General features: G+C 41.5%; 1 protein-coding gene across 1 annotated transcript in view; it reads left to right on the top strand.

The window, feature by feature from the left end:
* The window catches only part of LOC128649649 (kelch-like protein 23), a 29,427-nt gene extending 27,828 nt beyond the window's left edge, over nucleotides 1–1,599 (top strand). Inside the window, exon 3 of the mRNA XM_053703020.1 lies at nucleotides 873–1,599. Coding sequence (XP_053558995.1) covers nucleotides 873–1,188 — 316 coding nt within the window. The 3' untranslated portion in view covers nucleotides 1,189–1,599. The remainder of the gene's footprint in view (nucleotides 1–872) is intronic.
* Nucleotides 1,600–17,412: the final 15,813 nt, after the last annotated feature.

Below are 17,412 nucleotides of genomic sequence, written 5' to 3'. Positions count from 1 at the left end.
ACACTAAAGCTAAAATTAACCATTCAAGCTCCCTCCAAGCTACCTAATTAACCCCTTCACTGGTGGGCATAATACAAGTGTGGTGCACAGGGACATTTAGCGGCCTTCTAATTACCAAAAAGCAATGCCAAAGCGATAAATATCTGCTATTTCTGAACAAAGGGGGTCCCAGAGAAGCATTTACAACCATTTGTGCCATAATTGCACAAGCTGTTTGTAAATAATTTCAGTGAGAAACCTAAAGTTTGTGAAAAAGTTAATGATTTTCTTTTATTTAATCGCATTTGGCGGTGAAATGATGGCATGAAATTTACCAAAATGGGCCTAGATCAATGCTTTGGGTTGTCTACTAAAAAAATATATACATGTAAAGGGTTATTAAGGGATTCCTGACAGATATCAGTGTTCCAATGTAACTAATTTTGCTAATTTTGAAAAAAACAAATGGTTTGGAAATTGCAAAGTGCTACTTATATTTATTTCCCTATAACTTGCAAAAGAAGCAAAGAACATGTAAAGATTGGGTATTTCTAAACTCAGGACAAAATTTAGAAACTATTTGGCATGGGTGTTTTTTGGTGGATGTAGATGTGTAACAGATTTTGGGGGTCAAAGTTAGAAAAGGTGTGTTTTTTTCCATTTTTTCATCATATTTTATAACTTTTTTATAGTAAATTATGATATGATGAAAGTCCATTTAATGGCGAGAAAAACGGTATATAATATGTGTGGGTACAGTAGTGCTGTGGGGTTAAGCAAATTGTAAACTCAGAAATATACATGGTTAGGCTTGTTTAAGGAAAATATATTTGTAAAACTTTTCTTCTAGCCATTGGGCTTTACATATTTATCTGATTGGATTTTTCTTCTAGGTATGATATCTGCTCTACGGTGCTTAATGGAGCCATCTATACTATAGGGGGTCAAGCTTTTCGGTTTAATCTGAGTACAGAAGAGTGGTCTGAGCTTGAAGCACAATGCCTCTACCGCAAGTTTTTTATGGGTTGCAGTTCTGCCAATGGACGCATCTACATACTAGGGCAGAGGAGGGCAAGAATAACTAATGATGTCCCCAGTTTTATCCAGTTTGACCCATACCTTGATAGCTTCAAGGTGGAAGATACTAACCTACCCTGCCCATTGCCAATCCGTGGGTGCGTCTCAATGAGACACTGTGATGTTTGCTGATGGACCAGCATCAGTAGTATTTTGATGGAGCTTTTAATTTAGAGCTTCACACTATTCCAAGTGGAAAACATATATGTTGTTGCCCTTCTAGAGTTTAGTAACAACTGTTTAGTTGGGAAGGAATTTTAATAAAGATATGGTCTTTTGAAGAAACTTTTGATTGGAGGAAAACGTTCTACCTTTTTGGTTACTGTGTCCTCAGGCAAAGAGAATGGGAACAGGAATATAGAATTTAAAAAAGAAAACAATACTGAAAATCATTATAGACATTATTCTTGAATGTGTGTTGTCAGATTTAGTTTAAGAAAACATGAATATGTTTAATAGCTAATATTCCATATTAGTTTATCATTGAAGTGGAGCATGCTGTGTGGTTTGGATAATAAAAAATGTAAAGTTGGCTAAAGAAAAGAGAGACATTGAGAGAGATTATAATTTAATTTTCACAGAGCCCACTTCCTCCATAGTCTCTTAAGAATTACATTGATTGTGGGGCCCATAGGCTCTTACTCTGGGCAAATTAATTGTGAATATGCAATATAAGACCTTCCAACTGTGCTGGATCCTGTAGATTCCCATGGGCTGGGAGGTCTTACCACTTTCCTACCCGAAGCATCTCGGCCAGGGCAAATGTTCCAGTTTAGGGATCACTCTTGCTCCATCCAAAACACGCGCCAACTACGCCCGGCCTGCAATACGCCCTCAAGTCCATCCACCTGTGGCAGCTCCACCCACAAAACTCTACCTTGTGCCAGAAAGCCTCCAGGTACTGTTGTAAGGTATGCACTGTTTCTGCTTTACTGTCACAGAATGATCAAAGACATAGAAAAATATATAAACGTGTAATCTGTAATTGGGCCACAGTTTTCAAAAGGTATCCTTTTAACGATTATTCATTTCTAAATACACTCCTGCACTCTTAGGAGTAGATTTGTATTTAATTCTTCTTTATCTATAACATTGTTTTTTTAAATTCCAGTCCTCAGGGCCATAATTTCAGGATATCTGAACTAGAGCTAGGGTTGCCACCCGCCACGGTTTCACAGACTTTACAAAATATAAGCTGGCCAGAGGAGCGCTTAGCCCGGGGTTACTAACCGGGTAGGTGGAGTCTGCAGGAGAGATGGAGGATGATGTGGGAGTGGGACAGTGGGAGGGGGGAACAGGGTCCAGGAGGGAGTTATCACATCCTGCAGCAGAGCGGCAGAGAGAGAGGGCATTGCGCGCGCCCGCCCGTTACACCAATTACCCGCCCACCAGTTACCCAAGTCTGGTCACACAGGTTCATGATGCCCCCAAGCTTAGCAATCCCAGGGTATGCACGGTCTCATCTCCATCTTTCTCATCTCCAAACACTGTCCAATAATTTTGTAAAGTTGTCACCCCAAAGTTAGTGTCAATTATATTTTCTCTTAAACTTGTTATTCTGAGTTTAGCATTTTACTTGGTATTGGGGTTTCAACTTGGTGTATATATATATATATATATATATATATATTATATACAGTATATATATATATATATATATATATATATATTATATATATATTATATATATATATTTTATATATATTATATATATGTATCATATATATATATATTATATATGTATATATATTATATATATATATATATATATATATATATTATATAAATTAATTTCATAATGAATTTGAGGCAGCGACAAGCCACGCCCCAAGCCACACCCTCTCCATGCCCACTTAAAAAGTGTCCAGGATTTTTTTGGGCAAAAGGTGGCAACCCTAACTAGAGCACAGGTGAAATAATCAGCTGATGGGTGAAAGCAGGTTAGTAACCATGGTTACTGATCAGCTGATTACTTGACCTGTGCTCTAGTTCAGACATCATGAAAACGTGTCCCATAACCTATTAGGACTCCAATTGAAAAAAATTGTCTATAGTGACCTGAACGTTAAAAATACCAGCCATGTCAGTGAAATGCTGCCTAGGAGACAAACCTAGTTATGTTGTAAGCAAAATGTGCATTGTTTTACAGTCCAGTGACATACATATTGAGAAACATCTTGACTGCTGCTTATCTCCTTTGCTGTAGACACTTATGTCCAGAGTTTAATGAGCTCCTGCATATATCAAGCTATCACTGAGCAGCATGTGAAAGGTTGTGGGATCTAAATTCCATGTAAGCTACTGCAGTCTCTTGGGGGGAGAAACATTTTCAAATTTAAATTACAGGAAAAACAAGTAAAATAATCTGAATCATAAAAGAAAACATTTGGGTTTCATATCCCTTTAACTTCTGCTAATGACTCTTTTTTAAAATTAGTTGCTCCAAGTATATTTTTCTATCTAGGTAGCATATATAAGGTGACAGAAGACTTGAGGGGCTGCTGAAGGTGGAAAATGGTTAATTGAACTAGGTTGAAGAAAGCACTGAATATTTTCGTCCAATCCTCTATTTCCAGTTATTAGGTGGAACCAAACTGATACCTATAATACCAAATACTGAAACAAACATGAAAACAAAATGTTAAAAAAACTTTCAAATACGCAAAACAAAATTTATGAAAATATTTAATAAAATATCAATATTTTTTAAATGACCATAGTAGAAACTATTCTCCTATATTTGCACCTAAAAATGTGCAAACAAATAAATGTCCCTATTTATCATTCATTCAAAAATGCACCTAAAACTGGGCAAGTTCAACTGTAAAATTCTCCTATTCTGTCCCCGTTCTCCTTGGCACACAGGTGCGCCAAAAGAAGGGTTAAATTAGATTGTTTTAGTGGTATTTCCTATAGTACTTCTCATTAATTCATCATTTTTTTTCTCCAATAGCAGATTGACAGTTCTCCTGCAAATACGAGCATTACAGTTCTCCATAACTACTGTAGAGAACAGCTTTAGATATATTTTCTATACCAGTTGTAGAAGCAATGTTAGAAAAAAAGGTGTCAACAATGCCGGACAGATAGCTCAGCATGCACTGTGGCTGAGCTCTGTAGCAACCCGAGGGTTGCAGGTTTGATCCCTGGCAAGGTCCACTCAGCCTTTCATCCATCCAAAGTCGATAAAATGAGCAGCACATTGAGACCCTTACGGGTGATTAGCCATGCTTTACAAGTACCCAATACATACATACAATGCACAAAAATAATGTAAATTTGGGAGCAAAAAATATACATAAACATTGGAGGGCACAAAAATAATATCTATTGGGGAACAAAAAACATAATTTATGCTTACCAGATAAATTCCTTTCCTTCCGGATAGGGAGAGTCCACGGCTTCATTCCTTACTGTTGGGAAATACAACACCTGGTCACCAGGAGGAGGCAAAGACACCCCAGCCAAAGACTTAAATATCCCTCCCACTTCCTCATTACCTCAGTCATTCTACCGAGGAAACAAGGAAAAGTAGGAGAAACATCAGGGTATAAATGGTGCCAGAAGAATAAGATAAATAATAGGGGGCCACCCTTGGACAAGAAAAAATGTGCGGGGGCCGTGGACTCTCCCTATCCAGAAGGAAAGGAATTTATCTGGTAAGCATAAATTATGTTTTCCTTCCTAAGATAGGGAGAGTCCACGGCTTCATTACTTACTATTGGGAAAACTATACCCAAGCTCCAGAGGACACTGAATTAATAACGCGAGGGAACAAAAATGAAGAAGCGGACCCTATTCTGAGGGTACCACTGCCTGCAAAACTTATCTCCCGAAAGCTGCTTCAGCCAAAGCAAAAACATCAAACTTGTAAAAATTTGAAAAAGTATGTAAGGAGGACCAGGTAGCCGCCTTACACATCTGATCCATAGAGGCCTCGTTCTTAAAGGCCCAAGAGGAAGCCACTGCTCTAGTGGAATAAGCCGTTATCCTCTCAGGAGGATGATCTCCCGCTGTCTCGTAAGCTAAGCGGATGACACTCCTTAACCAAAAAGATAGGGAAGTCGAAGTAGCCTTCTGCCCCTTACGCTTCCCCGAATAGACAACAAACAAAGAGGAAGATTGTCTAAACTCCTTAGTAGCCTGAAGATAGAACTTAAAGGCAAGAATCACTTCCAAATGGGAAAGTAAACGTTCCTTCGATGAAGAAGGATTAGGACATAAGGAAGGAACCACAATCTCTTGATTGATGTTGCGACACAACCTTAGGAAAAAAACCTTACTTAGTAAGTAAAACTGCCTTATCTGCATGAAAAATCAGATAAGGGAACTCACATTGCAAAGCAGAGATCTCAGAAACTCTGCGTGCAGAGGCAATATCCAATAAAAAGAGAACCTTCCAAGATAACAATTTAATGTCAACGGAATGCAGAGGCTCAAACGGAGCCTGTTGCAAAACACAAAGAACAAGATTTAGGCTCCAATGAGGAGCCCCAGATCTAAACATAGGTCTGATCCTAATCAGAGCCTTAACAAAGGACTGCACTTCTGGAAGCTCAGCCAGTTTCTTGTGCAATAAAACAGACAGGGCCGAAATCTGTCCCCTCAGGGAACTAGCAGAAAGGCCCTTCTCCAGTCCATCCTGGAGAAAAGATAAGATCTTGGCAACCTTAACTCTGTGCCAGGAAAAACCACACTCTTCACACCAGAATAAGTAGGTCCTCCACCCTTTGTGGTAGATACGCCAAGTAACTGGTTTACGAGCTTGAATAAGAGTATCAATGACACTCTCAGAGAAACCTCTCTTGGCTAAGACTAAGGAGTCAATTTATTATAGTGCGAGCTGTGAACTGCTGGTGCAATACTGCCCCCTGCAATAGCAGGGGGTGTCAATCAACCTGATCGTATTCGATCAGGTTTATTTCTGTCTGCCGCCTCAGAGCAGGTGGACAGGTTATGGAGCAGCGGTCTTTAGACCACTGCTTCATAACTTCTGTTTCAGGCTCACCGGAAACATGGGGCATCAAGCTCCGTACGGAGCTTGATAATTATGCCCTTAAGTGTTCAATCTCCACACAGTCAGCCTCAAAGAATCTAGATTTTGATGAACAAATGGACCTTGTAACAGCAGGTCTCTGCGACAAGGTAACTTCCACGGAGGAGATGAGGATATTCCCACTAGATCTGCGAACCACGTCCTTCGCGGCCACGATGGAGCAATCAGGATTACTGATACCTGCTTCTGCTTGATGTGGGCCACCACTCAAGGAATAAGCGGTAATGGAGGAAAAAGATATATGTAATGTCCCTTTAAGTAATGTTCCTTTTAGTAAACTCCTCCTATTTACCCTTTATAGCCTCATTTCCTTTTTGGTTCTTTGCTTGATTATTTTGTTTAAGCAGAGTATCTGAATTGTACCCTGCCTAGTGTCTCATATTCAAGTCAAATTTAACCCTCTAATAACTTGTACTTTTGTATTGGAGTTATTGGAACTCTTTTTGCTGAATTTACTAGTATTCACCTGAGCTCAACTTATTTTCTTATTTTTTCACCTTTGATTGACTGCATCCTGATAATTAGCTGTGCTGCTCATGTGTCTCTCTGCTGCAGTCTCTGTTCCATGCTGCTGTAATCATTGCAGCCTCAGTTACCTGGATTGCCGGATCTACTTGCAGCACGTATCACTCCGCCTGCTTTCTTCCATTACCAGTCACTACATGCTGTGTAAAACTATCACAGCTCATCTGAAGTTTGTGTTCCTTCTGCCAGAACCTACCTGCTCTACTTACCGGAGTCTAGCTACATCATCTCAGGGGAAGCAAGTATTCATCATCCAAATACCACCGGATAAGCAAGTATACTAACTGTGCTAATTACTTGTATATAGACTTGCCTTTAACAGCTGCAACTTACTAATCCATGCTTGCTTGTTACTTACTTTGGATCACTGCTCTCATTGGAATTGCAACCTTTAGTGTTCCTCATTAGTGATGTTGCGAATAGTTCGCCGGCGAATAGTTCCTGGCGAACATAGCTTGTTCGCGTTCGTCAGTGGCGGGCGAACATATGCGATGTTCGATCCGCCCCCTATTCGTCATCATTGAGTAAAACTTTGACCCTGTACCTCACAGTCAGCAGACACATTCCAGCCAATCAGCAGCAGACCCTCCCTCCCAGACCCTCCTACCTTCTGGACAGCATCCATTTTAGATTCATTCAGAAGCTGCATTCTTAGTGAGAGGAGGGACAGTGTAGCTGCTGCTGATTTAATAGGGAAATCGATAGCTAGGCTAGTGTATTCAGTGTCCACTACACTCCTGAAGGACTCATCTGATCTCTGCTGTAAGGACAGCACCCCAAAAAGCCCTTTTTAGGGCTAGAACATCAGTCTGCTTTTTTTTTTTTTCCTGTGTAATCTAATTGCAGTTGCCTGCCTGCCAGCATGTGTGTCAGGCTCACAGCATATTCTGTGTCCACTTGCCCAGTGCCACCACTCATATCTGCTGTAACAGTAGTGTACATTTAAAAAAAACAACACTTTTTTGACTGTGTTAAATAATAACAGTCAGTTTCCTTCACACGTGTGCGTTTCAGTGCCTGCCAGGGCACAGTGTCACCCCAGTGCAACTCATATCTGGTGTAACAGTAGTGTACATTTAAAAAAACAACACTTTTTTGACTGTGTTAATTAATAGCAGTCAGTTTCCTTCACACGTGTGCGTTTCAGTGCCTGCCAGGGCACAGTGTCACCCCAGTGCAACTCATATCTGGTGTAACAGTAGTGTACATTTAAAAAAAACAACACTTTTTTGACTGTGAAATCATAGCAGTCAGTTTCCTTCACATGTGTGCGTCTCAGTGCCTGCCAGGGCACAGTGTCACCCCAGTGCAACTCATATCTGGTGTAACAGTAGTGTACATTTAAAAAAAACAACACTTTTTTGACTGTGAAATAATAGCAGTCAGTTTCCTTCAAACGTGTACGTTTCAGTGCCTGCCTGCCAGGGCACAGTGTCACACCAGTGCCACCACTCATATCTGTTGTAACAGTAGTGTACATTTAAAAACAACAACACTTTTTTGACTGTGAAATAATAGCAGTCAGTTTCCTTCACATGTGTGCGTTTCAGTGCCTGCCTGCCAGGGCACAGTGTCACACCAGTGCAACTCATATCTGGTGTAACAGTAGTGTACATTTAAAAAACAACAACACTGATAGGGGACGTAACAGGGATTAAACTGATAAGAATAGTACTACTTAACACACTACTCCTATCTGGTGGCACATTAGATTGCACGCGCAGTGCCCCAAATTTGAATTAGGAGGACTGACCAAGCATCTTTTTCCATCTCCCGGTTCCTAAAATCGATGCCATATACACGTCCCCTGATAGGGGACGTAACAGGGATTAAACTGATAAGAATAGAACTACTTAACACACCACTCCGATCTGGTGGCACATTAGATTGCACGCGCAGTGCCCTAAATTTGAAGTAGGAGGACCGACCAAGCATCTTTTTCCATCTTCCGGTTCCTAAAATCGATGCCATATACACGTCCCCTGATAGGGGACGTAACAGAGATTAAACTGATAAGAATAGTACTACTTAACACACCACTCCTATCTGGTGGCACATTAGATTGCACGCGCAGTGCCCCAAATTTGAAGTAGGAGGACTGGCCAAGCATCTTTTTCCATCTCCCGGTTCCTAAAATTGATGCCATATACACGTCCCCTGATAGGGGACGTAACAGGGATTAAACTGATAAGAATAGTACTATTTAACACACCACTTCTATCTGGTGGCACATTAGATTGCACGTGCAGTGCCCCAAATTTGAAGTAGGAGGACCGACCAAGCATATTTTTCCATCTCCCGGTTCCTAAAATCTATGCCATATACATGTCCCCTGATAGGGGACGTAACAGGGATTAAACTCATAAGAATAGAACTACCTAACACACCACTCCTATCTGGTGGCACATTAGATTGCATGCGCAGTGCCCCAAATTTGAAGTAGGAGGACCGGCCAAGCATCTTTTTCCATCTCCCGGTTCCTAAAATTGATGCCATTTACACGTCCCCTGATAGGGGACGTAACAGGGATTAAACTGATAGGAATAGTACTACTTAACACACCTTATAATAATGCAGAGAGAGGCAATACAGAGAGAGGAGTCTGAAGAAGAGGAGTCAGAGGAGGAAGGTGGCTTTGAGGAGGTGGAAGACCAAACACAGCAGGCGTCCCAGGGGCCTTGTTGTCACCTTTCGGGAAACCTTGGTGTTGTACGTGGCTGGGTGTAGGAAGAGACCTTCAATGACATCAGTGAGGACAAGGAACGGGACATGGCTAGCTTGGTATCCAACCTTGTGCAAATGGGAAGTTTGCGGTTGTGCAAATGGACTGTTTGCGGTTGTTTGCGGTGCGTTAAACGGGGAGTTTGGTCTGTCACTGTGAAGCGGGCGTAACCCTTACACTACCTGATCGATACAACATCATACCTGATGTTTTAAAGCACGTTATTCCAAACAATTTAGGATTCTTAGGAATGTTAGGTGATTTATGCCCTTTATGGATTAAAACCAGACTCTGCATCAACTATGTAATTTTCCATGGGAGTTTTGCCATGGATCCCCCTCCGATATGCCACAGTCCAGGTGTTAGTCCCCTTGAAACAATTTTCCATCACTATTGTGGCCAGAAAGAGTCCCTGTGGGTTTTAAAATTTGCCTGCCTATTGAAGTCTATGACGGTTCGCCCGTTCGCGAACAGTTGTGGAAGTTCGCGTTCACCGTTCGCGAACCCAAATTTTTATGTTCGCGACATCAATCCTCATTTACTAAGTTCTTATTTTGTTTGCTAATATATATATATACAGATTATATATATATATATATATATATATATATATATATATATTTATTTATACTCTTTACTTGGGTTATTTCCATTGCACTAAATTGCTGTATTTCTTATTACCAAGTGTTAAGTCTCATATCATTTGGTGTTTGAATGCTACAGCTACACAACAAACTATTTATAAAATAGACCTATGTTAAACATTACAGTCATTACAATATATGAGTTTGAACCTCCAGGGCACTGCTAGTGCATCTATTAGACCCGCTTGGGGATCTCTGGACCCGTATCAGGGTAGCTTGGTATTGAGACTGGACACCATGAGATCTATTTCTGGCATCCCCCACTTGCTACATATCTCTGCAAACACCTTGGGATGGAGAGACCACTCCCCTGGGTGGAAGGATTGCTTGCTGAGAAAATCCGCCTCCCAGTTGTCCACACCTGGAATGTGGATCACTGACAGCAAACAGCTGGGGCCTCCGCCTACTTCAGAATCTGAGATACTTCCTTCATCGCCAAGGAACTTCTTGTTCCCCCCTGAAGGTTGATGTAAGCCACCGAGGATATATTATCTGATTGGAATATGATAAACTGGGACAAACCCAGAAGTGGCCAAGACTTCAAGTTCCAAAATTGATCGGGTGGGAGGACTCTGCCTAAGTCCACAACCCTTGTGCCTTCCTGGCACCCCAAACAGCTCCCCAACCAGATAGACTTGTGTCCGTAGCCACAATCTCCCAGGATAGTCTTAAGAAGCACGTCCCTCGGGACAGATGATCTGGACAGAGCTACCAAAATAGCGATTCTCTTGACCGGCTGTCTAATACAATCTGTAGAGACAGATCAGAATGATCGCCGTTCCACTGTCTCAGCATACACAGTTGTAAAGGTCTGAGAGGAAACCTGGCAAAAGGAATGATGTCCATGCAAGACACCATAAGACCAATCACCTCCATACACTGAGCCACACAGGAACTCAAGGAGGTCCGGAGGGCAAGACATGCCGAAGATAGCTTGCAACGTCTCTGGTCTGTTAGAAATATTCCTCATGGATATGGAGTCTATTATAGTACCCATGAATTCCACCCTGGTACTTAGGATAAGAGAACTCTTTTCCAAGTTTATCTTCCATCCATGTGCTAGAAGAAGACTGAGAAGGGACTCCAAGTACTCTTCCGTAAGACGAAAAAATGGTGCTTGCACCAGAATATCATCCAAGTATGGGGCTATTGTAATACCCTGAGTTCTGGCAATGGCTAGAAGAGCCTCCAGAACCTTCGTAAGGATTCTTGGAGCAGTAGCTAGGCCAAACGGAATGGCAATGAACTGGAAGTGCTGGTCCAGGAATGCAAACCTCAGGAACTGAAAGTGTTCCCTAAGGATTGGAACATGAAGGTAAGCATCCTTCAGATCTATAGTGGTCATAAACTGGCCTTCCTGAACTAAACGAAGAATGGACCTTATCGTCTCCATTTTGAAGGAAGAGACACTGAGAAATTTGTTTAAGCACTTTAGGTCCAGAATGGGGCAGAAAGTTCCCTCCTTCTTTGAGACCACAAAAAGGTTTTAAAAAAAAAACCCCCAAACCTCTTTCTTTGATAGGCACCGGGACAACAACTCCTTAGGAGGATAGGTCCCGAATGCACCCTAGAAAGGCATCCCTCTTTTCTGGTCTTGTAGACAGGTTCAAGAGTAGGAATCTGCCCCTGGGCGGATGAGATTTGAAGCCTATCTTGTATCCCCGAGTACGACCTCCAGGACCCACGGATCCTGTACATCCCTGAACCAAGCGTCTAAAAAAAGAGACAGTCTGCCCCCTACACGATCCAATCCCGGATCGGGGGCTGCCCCTTCATGCCGATTTGTTTTCGGCAGGCTTCTTATTCTGCTTGGACTAATTCCAGGACTGATTGTTGTCATTGTCAGAACGAAAATTATAAGATTGTCGTCCCTTAGACTTGTTCTTCTATCTTGCGGTAGGAAGGCACCCTTGTCCCTGGTAACCGTAGAAATAATGGAGTCCAGACATGGACCCAATAAAATCTCTCCCTTGAAGGGAAGAGAAAGGAGTCTGGACTTAGAAGTCATATCCGCAGACCAAGACTTCAACCAGAGCACCTGGCGGGCTAGGACCGCAAAGCCAGAGGCCTTTGCATTTAGGTGAAGAATTTGCATGTTCGCATCACAGATAAAAGAATTAGAAATTCTCAGAGCTTTAATCCTGTCTTGAATATCCTCAAGGGGAGACTCCACCTCAATGAGTTCCCACAAAGAGTTGCACCAGTAGGTAGCTGCTCCAGTAATCATAACAACTGCAGCCTCCGGTTGAAGCAAAAATCCAGTATGTTGAAAGATCTTTCTCAGAAAGGTTTCCATTTTCTTATCCATCCTCCTCAAGAGGTATAGTAGTACGCTTAGCAAGCGTAGAGATAGCACAATCCACCTTAGGAATGGAGCCCCACAAATCTAATTGAGAGTCTGGGACCAGGAACAACTTTTTTTAAAGTAGACGAGGGGGAAAAGGATGATCCAATTCTTTCCCATTCGTTGTTAATAATGTTTGCCATTTTAGCTGGTGCAGGAAAAGTCAAAGGAACTTTCCTGTCTTTGTAAACTCTGTCTAATTTAGATATCATAGGTTCTTCAGGCAGCACGGCCTCTGGAACCTCTAACGTAAACAGAACCTCCTTTAATAAAAAATAAAAGTGAAAGAACAAGGGGATATGGGAACGCGCTGTACAAAACAGCATATGAGAGGTAAAGAACTATATAAGGAATGTGGATAACACAAGAGTATAATAAAAAAAGTTTATATTTGTTTATAATTGTATTACAATAAGCGATGCCGGCATCTGTTACAAAGTAAAATAGTACAATTAAAATAGGATAAGAATCAACATAAAATATAAAACATCAGTGTGTAGTGCTGTAAGTAACTATAAAAATAATAATATGTTGCAAAGTAACACAATGTTAAAATTTAAACAGAGTCAATGTTACCGTCCTTTCACAATCAGGCCAGTGATTAGAGTGTCTAATCCAGCTGTTTATATGAATGCAGGTATGACTTGGAAAATTCCCTCTGCGTTGTTTTTAAAACAGCGAAAAACTTGCAAGAATCTTCTGGCTTGTATCCAATGACTGTGAGTTAAATTTCAAAGACACATTCACAGCCGTATTTGCGGGATGTCCCGTGCTGTGGACCGGTTCCGGTCAGGAGGTCAAAGTGCAGGAGTAATAATAAGCAACGACAGACTTCGTTTCTTTGAAGTAAAAATGAATCAGACTGCTTTTAACAAATGTGGGTCATGGGTGGGAATTACGCATATAGAGTCAATTCATATATTAAAGAGGCTCAATGCACCACACCTACCGCATATGTAAGTCAAGCAGTTGTATTGCAAGTGAAGTTTGTAACAGTGTCCATATTATTCAGATTCCAGTGCTGGACAGAAGAAAGTAGATCATGGGTATGATGGTATTTCCAGGAAAAAAACAACTCTGTGAATTAGAGTTGGTCTCAACCACCTTACCTACTACTTAATTTCACAAGTTATGAGCAAATTTCTACGTGTTTCAGCCTAGTCAGGCCTTTATCAAGATATCTTGATAAAGGCCTGACTAGGCTGAAATGCGTAGAAATTCAACCTAGTCAGGCCTTTATCAAGATATCTTGATAAAGGCCTGACTAGGCTGAAACGCGTAGAAATTTGCTCATAACTTGTGAAATTAAGTAGTAGGTAAGGTGGTTGAGACCAACTCTAATTCACAGAGTTGTTTTTTCCTGGAAATACCATCATACCCATGATCTACTTTCTTCTGTCCAGCACTGGAATCTGAATAATATGGACACTGTTACAAACTTCACTTGCAATACAACTGCTTGACTTACATATGCGGTAGGTGCGGTGCATTGAGCCTCTTTAATATATGAATTGATTCTATATGCGTAATTCCCACCCATGACCCACATTTGTTAAAAGCAGTCTGATTCATTTTTACTTCAAAGAAACGAAGTCTGACGTTGCTTATTATTACTCCTGCACTTTGACCTCCTGACCGGAACCGGTCCACAGCACGGGACATCCCGCAAATACGGCTGTGAATGTGTCTTTGAAATTTAACTCACAGTCATTGGATACAAGCCAGAAGATTCTTGCAAGTTTTTCGCTGTTTTAAAAACAACGCAGAGGGAATTTTCCAAGTCATACCTGCATTCATATAAACAGCTGGATTAGACACTCTAATCACTGGCCTGATTGTGAAAGGACGGTAACATTGACTCTGTTTAAATTTTAACATTGTGTTACTTTGCAACATATTATTATTTTTATAGTTACTTACAGCACTACACACTGATGTTTTATATTTTATGTTGATTCTTATCCTATTTTAATTGTACTATTTTACTTTGTAACAGATGCCGGCATCGCTTATTGTAATACAATTATAAACAAATATAAACTTTTTTATTATACTCTTGTGTTATCCACATTCCTTATATAGTTCTTTACCTCTCATATGCTGTTTTGTACAGCGCGTTCCCATATCCCCTTGTTCTTTTTCTATTTTGGTTTGATGTTAGGAGGTACACTTACCTTTTGGGAACAGCATTTGAGATTTGAGCGTTGTATCTTATACCTACCCTGTTGTTTTGATTAAAAAATAAAAGTGCTCAATCTTAAATCTAAAGGACGGTTCCTCCACAGCAGGAGGCTTAGGACTCAGAGCCAGAATGTTCACCCTCTGAAGCTTCAAAGGTTAACTCATCATCGGATAACTGGGACATAATAGCTAAATCCGATAAATATTTGGATGACTCCGGGTCAGGAGAGCTATGTTTAACCTTTCTCTTGCGTTTGTTAGAGCAAAGTAATGCACTGAGGGCCGCAGACAATGCCGTTTGTAAGACCTCCTCCAGATGGAGGATTAGACGTGCTACGGGGAACTGCATATGGAGTGGATAATGTAGCAAGGGTAGTAATCTTATGGGACGCTGAGTCCTGAGAGGTAGAAGGCTCAGAGGGACTAATAGCCTTAGCAGGCTTGTCTCCCTTCTTAGACTTTATAATGGTGTTAAGGCATGTGGAACATAATTGAGTTGGCGGGAAAACCTTGGCCTCCTCACAATATAAACACGTATGATTTAGTAAAGAAGAAGTACCCTCTAACATGTCAGAGTCCTCCATAGCTCAGGTTAAACTCACAGAAGGACACAAATAAAAATGTCTGTTTTTTTTTATATATACTTCCAATGGCTGGGGCACTCACCACCTCCTAGACCCAGACAGTTAACAGAGGAAATGCTCTTCTCAGATTGAAGTCTCAGCCAGAATGGAGGAAATGAACATAGACCACATGCTATAAAAAGTACAGCAAGTTAATAGGAGCTGTGCAACACTTTCAAAAACGAAAGTAAAACCTGTTTGTTCCAGCCAAAAAACACAGTCTATGAGCCCAGAAAATAAAATCACACAAAGCAGCATGTAAATAATGAATATACTGATTAATTAACCCCAACTGTTCCATAAACCTCCTCAGAGGATATTAACCCTGGATCCTATAAAGGTATAAAGAAGCCACACTGTGACCCTGTTATAGCGTTTTATGTGTAAAAAATTGAAACAATCTTACCTCCAGGATCCATGCTGTGGAACAGAACACAGCCTCTCAAGTCTGACAGTCTTATAGCAGCACTCCTGACATGGACTTGAGTGAGAAAAAGCAGGCAGTGAAACTCGTCAACACTGATTGCTTAGGAGCTGTTAGCAGTAGTCTGGATGGTTTCGCAGGAAAAATCCCTGCATCCCCAAACTCTAACTTTAATCAATACTCTCACTGAGAGGTTGACATGACTACTTAAAACTCCAGTCCTATCTCGAAGGGCAGATACCCTTTTCTTCTTAAAAGGGAAGAGTCCACAGCTGCATTCATTACTTTTGGGAAATACAGTACCTGGCCACCAGGAGGAGGCAAAGACACCCCAGCCAAAGGCTTAAATACCTTCCCCACTTCCCTCATCCCCCAGTTATTCTTTGCCTTTCATCACAGGAGGTTGGCAGAGAAGTGTCAGAAGTTTGAGATAGGCTCTTATGGAGGGTAGTACTCTTTGCAATGGGACTGGAGTTTTAAGTAATCCTGTTAGTCTCTCAGTGAGAGCATGGATCAAAGTTAGAGTCCAGAGATGCAGGGAGAGTTTTCCTGCGAACCCATCCCGACTCATATTGACAGCTCCTTGGTAATCAGCATTGAGTTTCTTTGCCTACCTTTCTTCACTCAAGTCCATGTCAGAAGCGAGGCTACTATCTGTCATACTTGAAGGGCCGTGTTCCTGTTCCACGGCATAGATTCTGGTAAGATCGTTTAATTTGTTTTTCAAGATGGGAATGTATTGTTGACGAAACAAGGTAGGGTCTCAGTGGGACTCATTTTATCTTAATAAGGAATCATGGGTTAATATCTCCTGAGGGGGGGTTATTGAACAGGGGGGACTATAATCATGTTTGTTATATGGTTCTATCTGCAAATGTGTAGCTATACCTAGGCTCATGGCCTGTACAGAACATAACGGCCTTCTTTCAATGACGCGATCTCTCAGGATTGCGCACCCTTTTTGTGACTGACACGGTGCACATTGTGACGGGTGCGGTTACATTGTTTTTCACTTCCGTATGCTGACTGTGTGTGACCGAGAGAGTCTAGCTTGTGGGTTGTCTGGTTCACAGGAGGTGGTGAGTGCCCCTACCATTGGGGGTATCAAGATGCCAGTTAGTTTTTGTAATTTTTGTAATCCCAAGATTATGGAGGATTCTGATATGTGAGACACGGATGTCTCCGATACGGAGAATGCGTCTTGTGATGAATATGAAATGGCCCGGCTAATCAATGCCCATCAGTTATGTACCGATTGCTGTTTTAGAGTACTCTCTTCTCCCAAATCTGGGAGCTTAGAGTGCGTTGAGTCATCCGCCTCTGAGGTTTCCATGACTCGTGAGGCACTTGCCCAAGACCCTTTCCTGGCTACGCACGCAGGTGTCCCTATGGCCTTTGCTCCTCCGAAGAGTGGCTTGTTTCCGCCGGAGGTTATGGCACGGTTCCGAATGGCCATTTCTAATGCGCTGACTCATTTATATCTCCCAAGTGAAGTATTTCTAAGATACTCTCCATGTTCTGTTAACCAAGGCCCGTCGAGCGTTGGATTACCCAATTCAGTTAGGCCTTCTGGGGAAGCCCAATCTCGGGGCCAGGGTCTTCAGTAGATCCGTTATAGACTGACTCGTCTTTGTGTTCTTTTAAGACATGTTTTCGCAAAGTTGGAGGATCACAGTCCTAGTGGGCCGAGGGATCCGAGGCCTTAGAATGGATGGCAAAATTGATATGACGTTTGGGGATAAAGCCAATCTCCTTAACGTCTCTGTTTTTTTCTTTATGTTTTCGGCTCCAGTTCTGAGCTTGGGTGAATGGGGCTTCTAATCGGCTGGTCCTGTTG

Source organism: Bombina bombina, chromosome 2 (genome assembly GCF_027579735.1).
Source record: "Bombina bombina isolate aBomBom1 chromosome 2, aBomBom1.pri, whole genome shotgun sequence".
Classification (NCBI taxonomy): Eukaryota; Metazoa; Chordata; class Amphibia; order Anura; family Bombinatoridae; genus Bombina; species Bombina bombina.
Note: the sequence above shows the minus strand (reverse complement) of the source record. Positions and strands in the feature narration are given on the sequence as shown.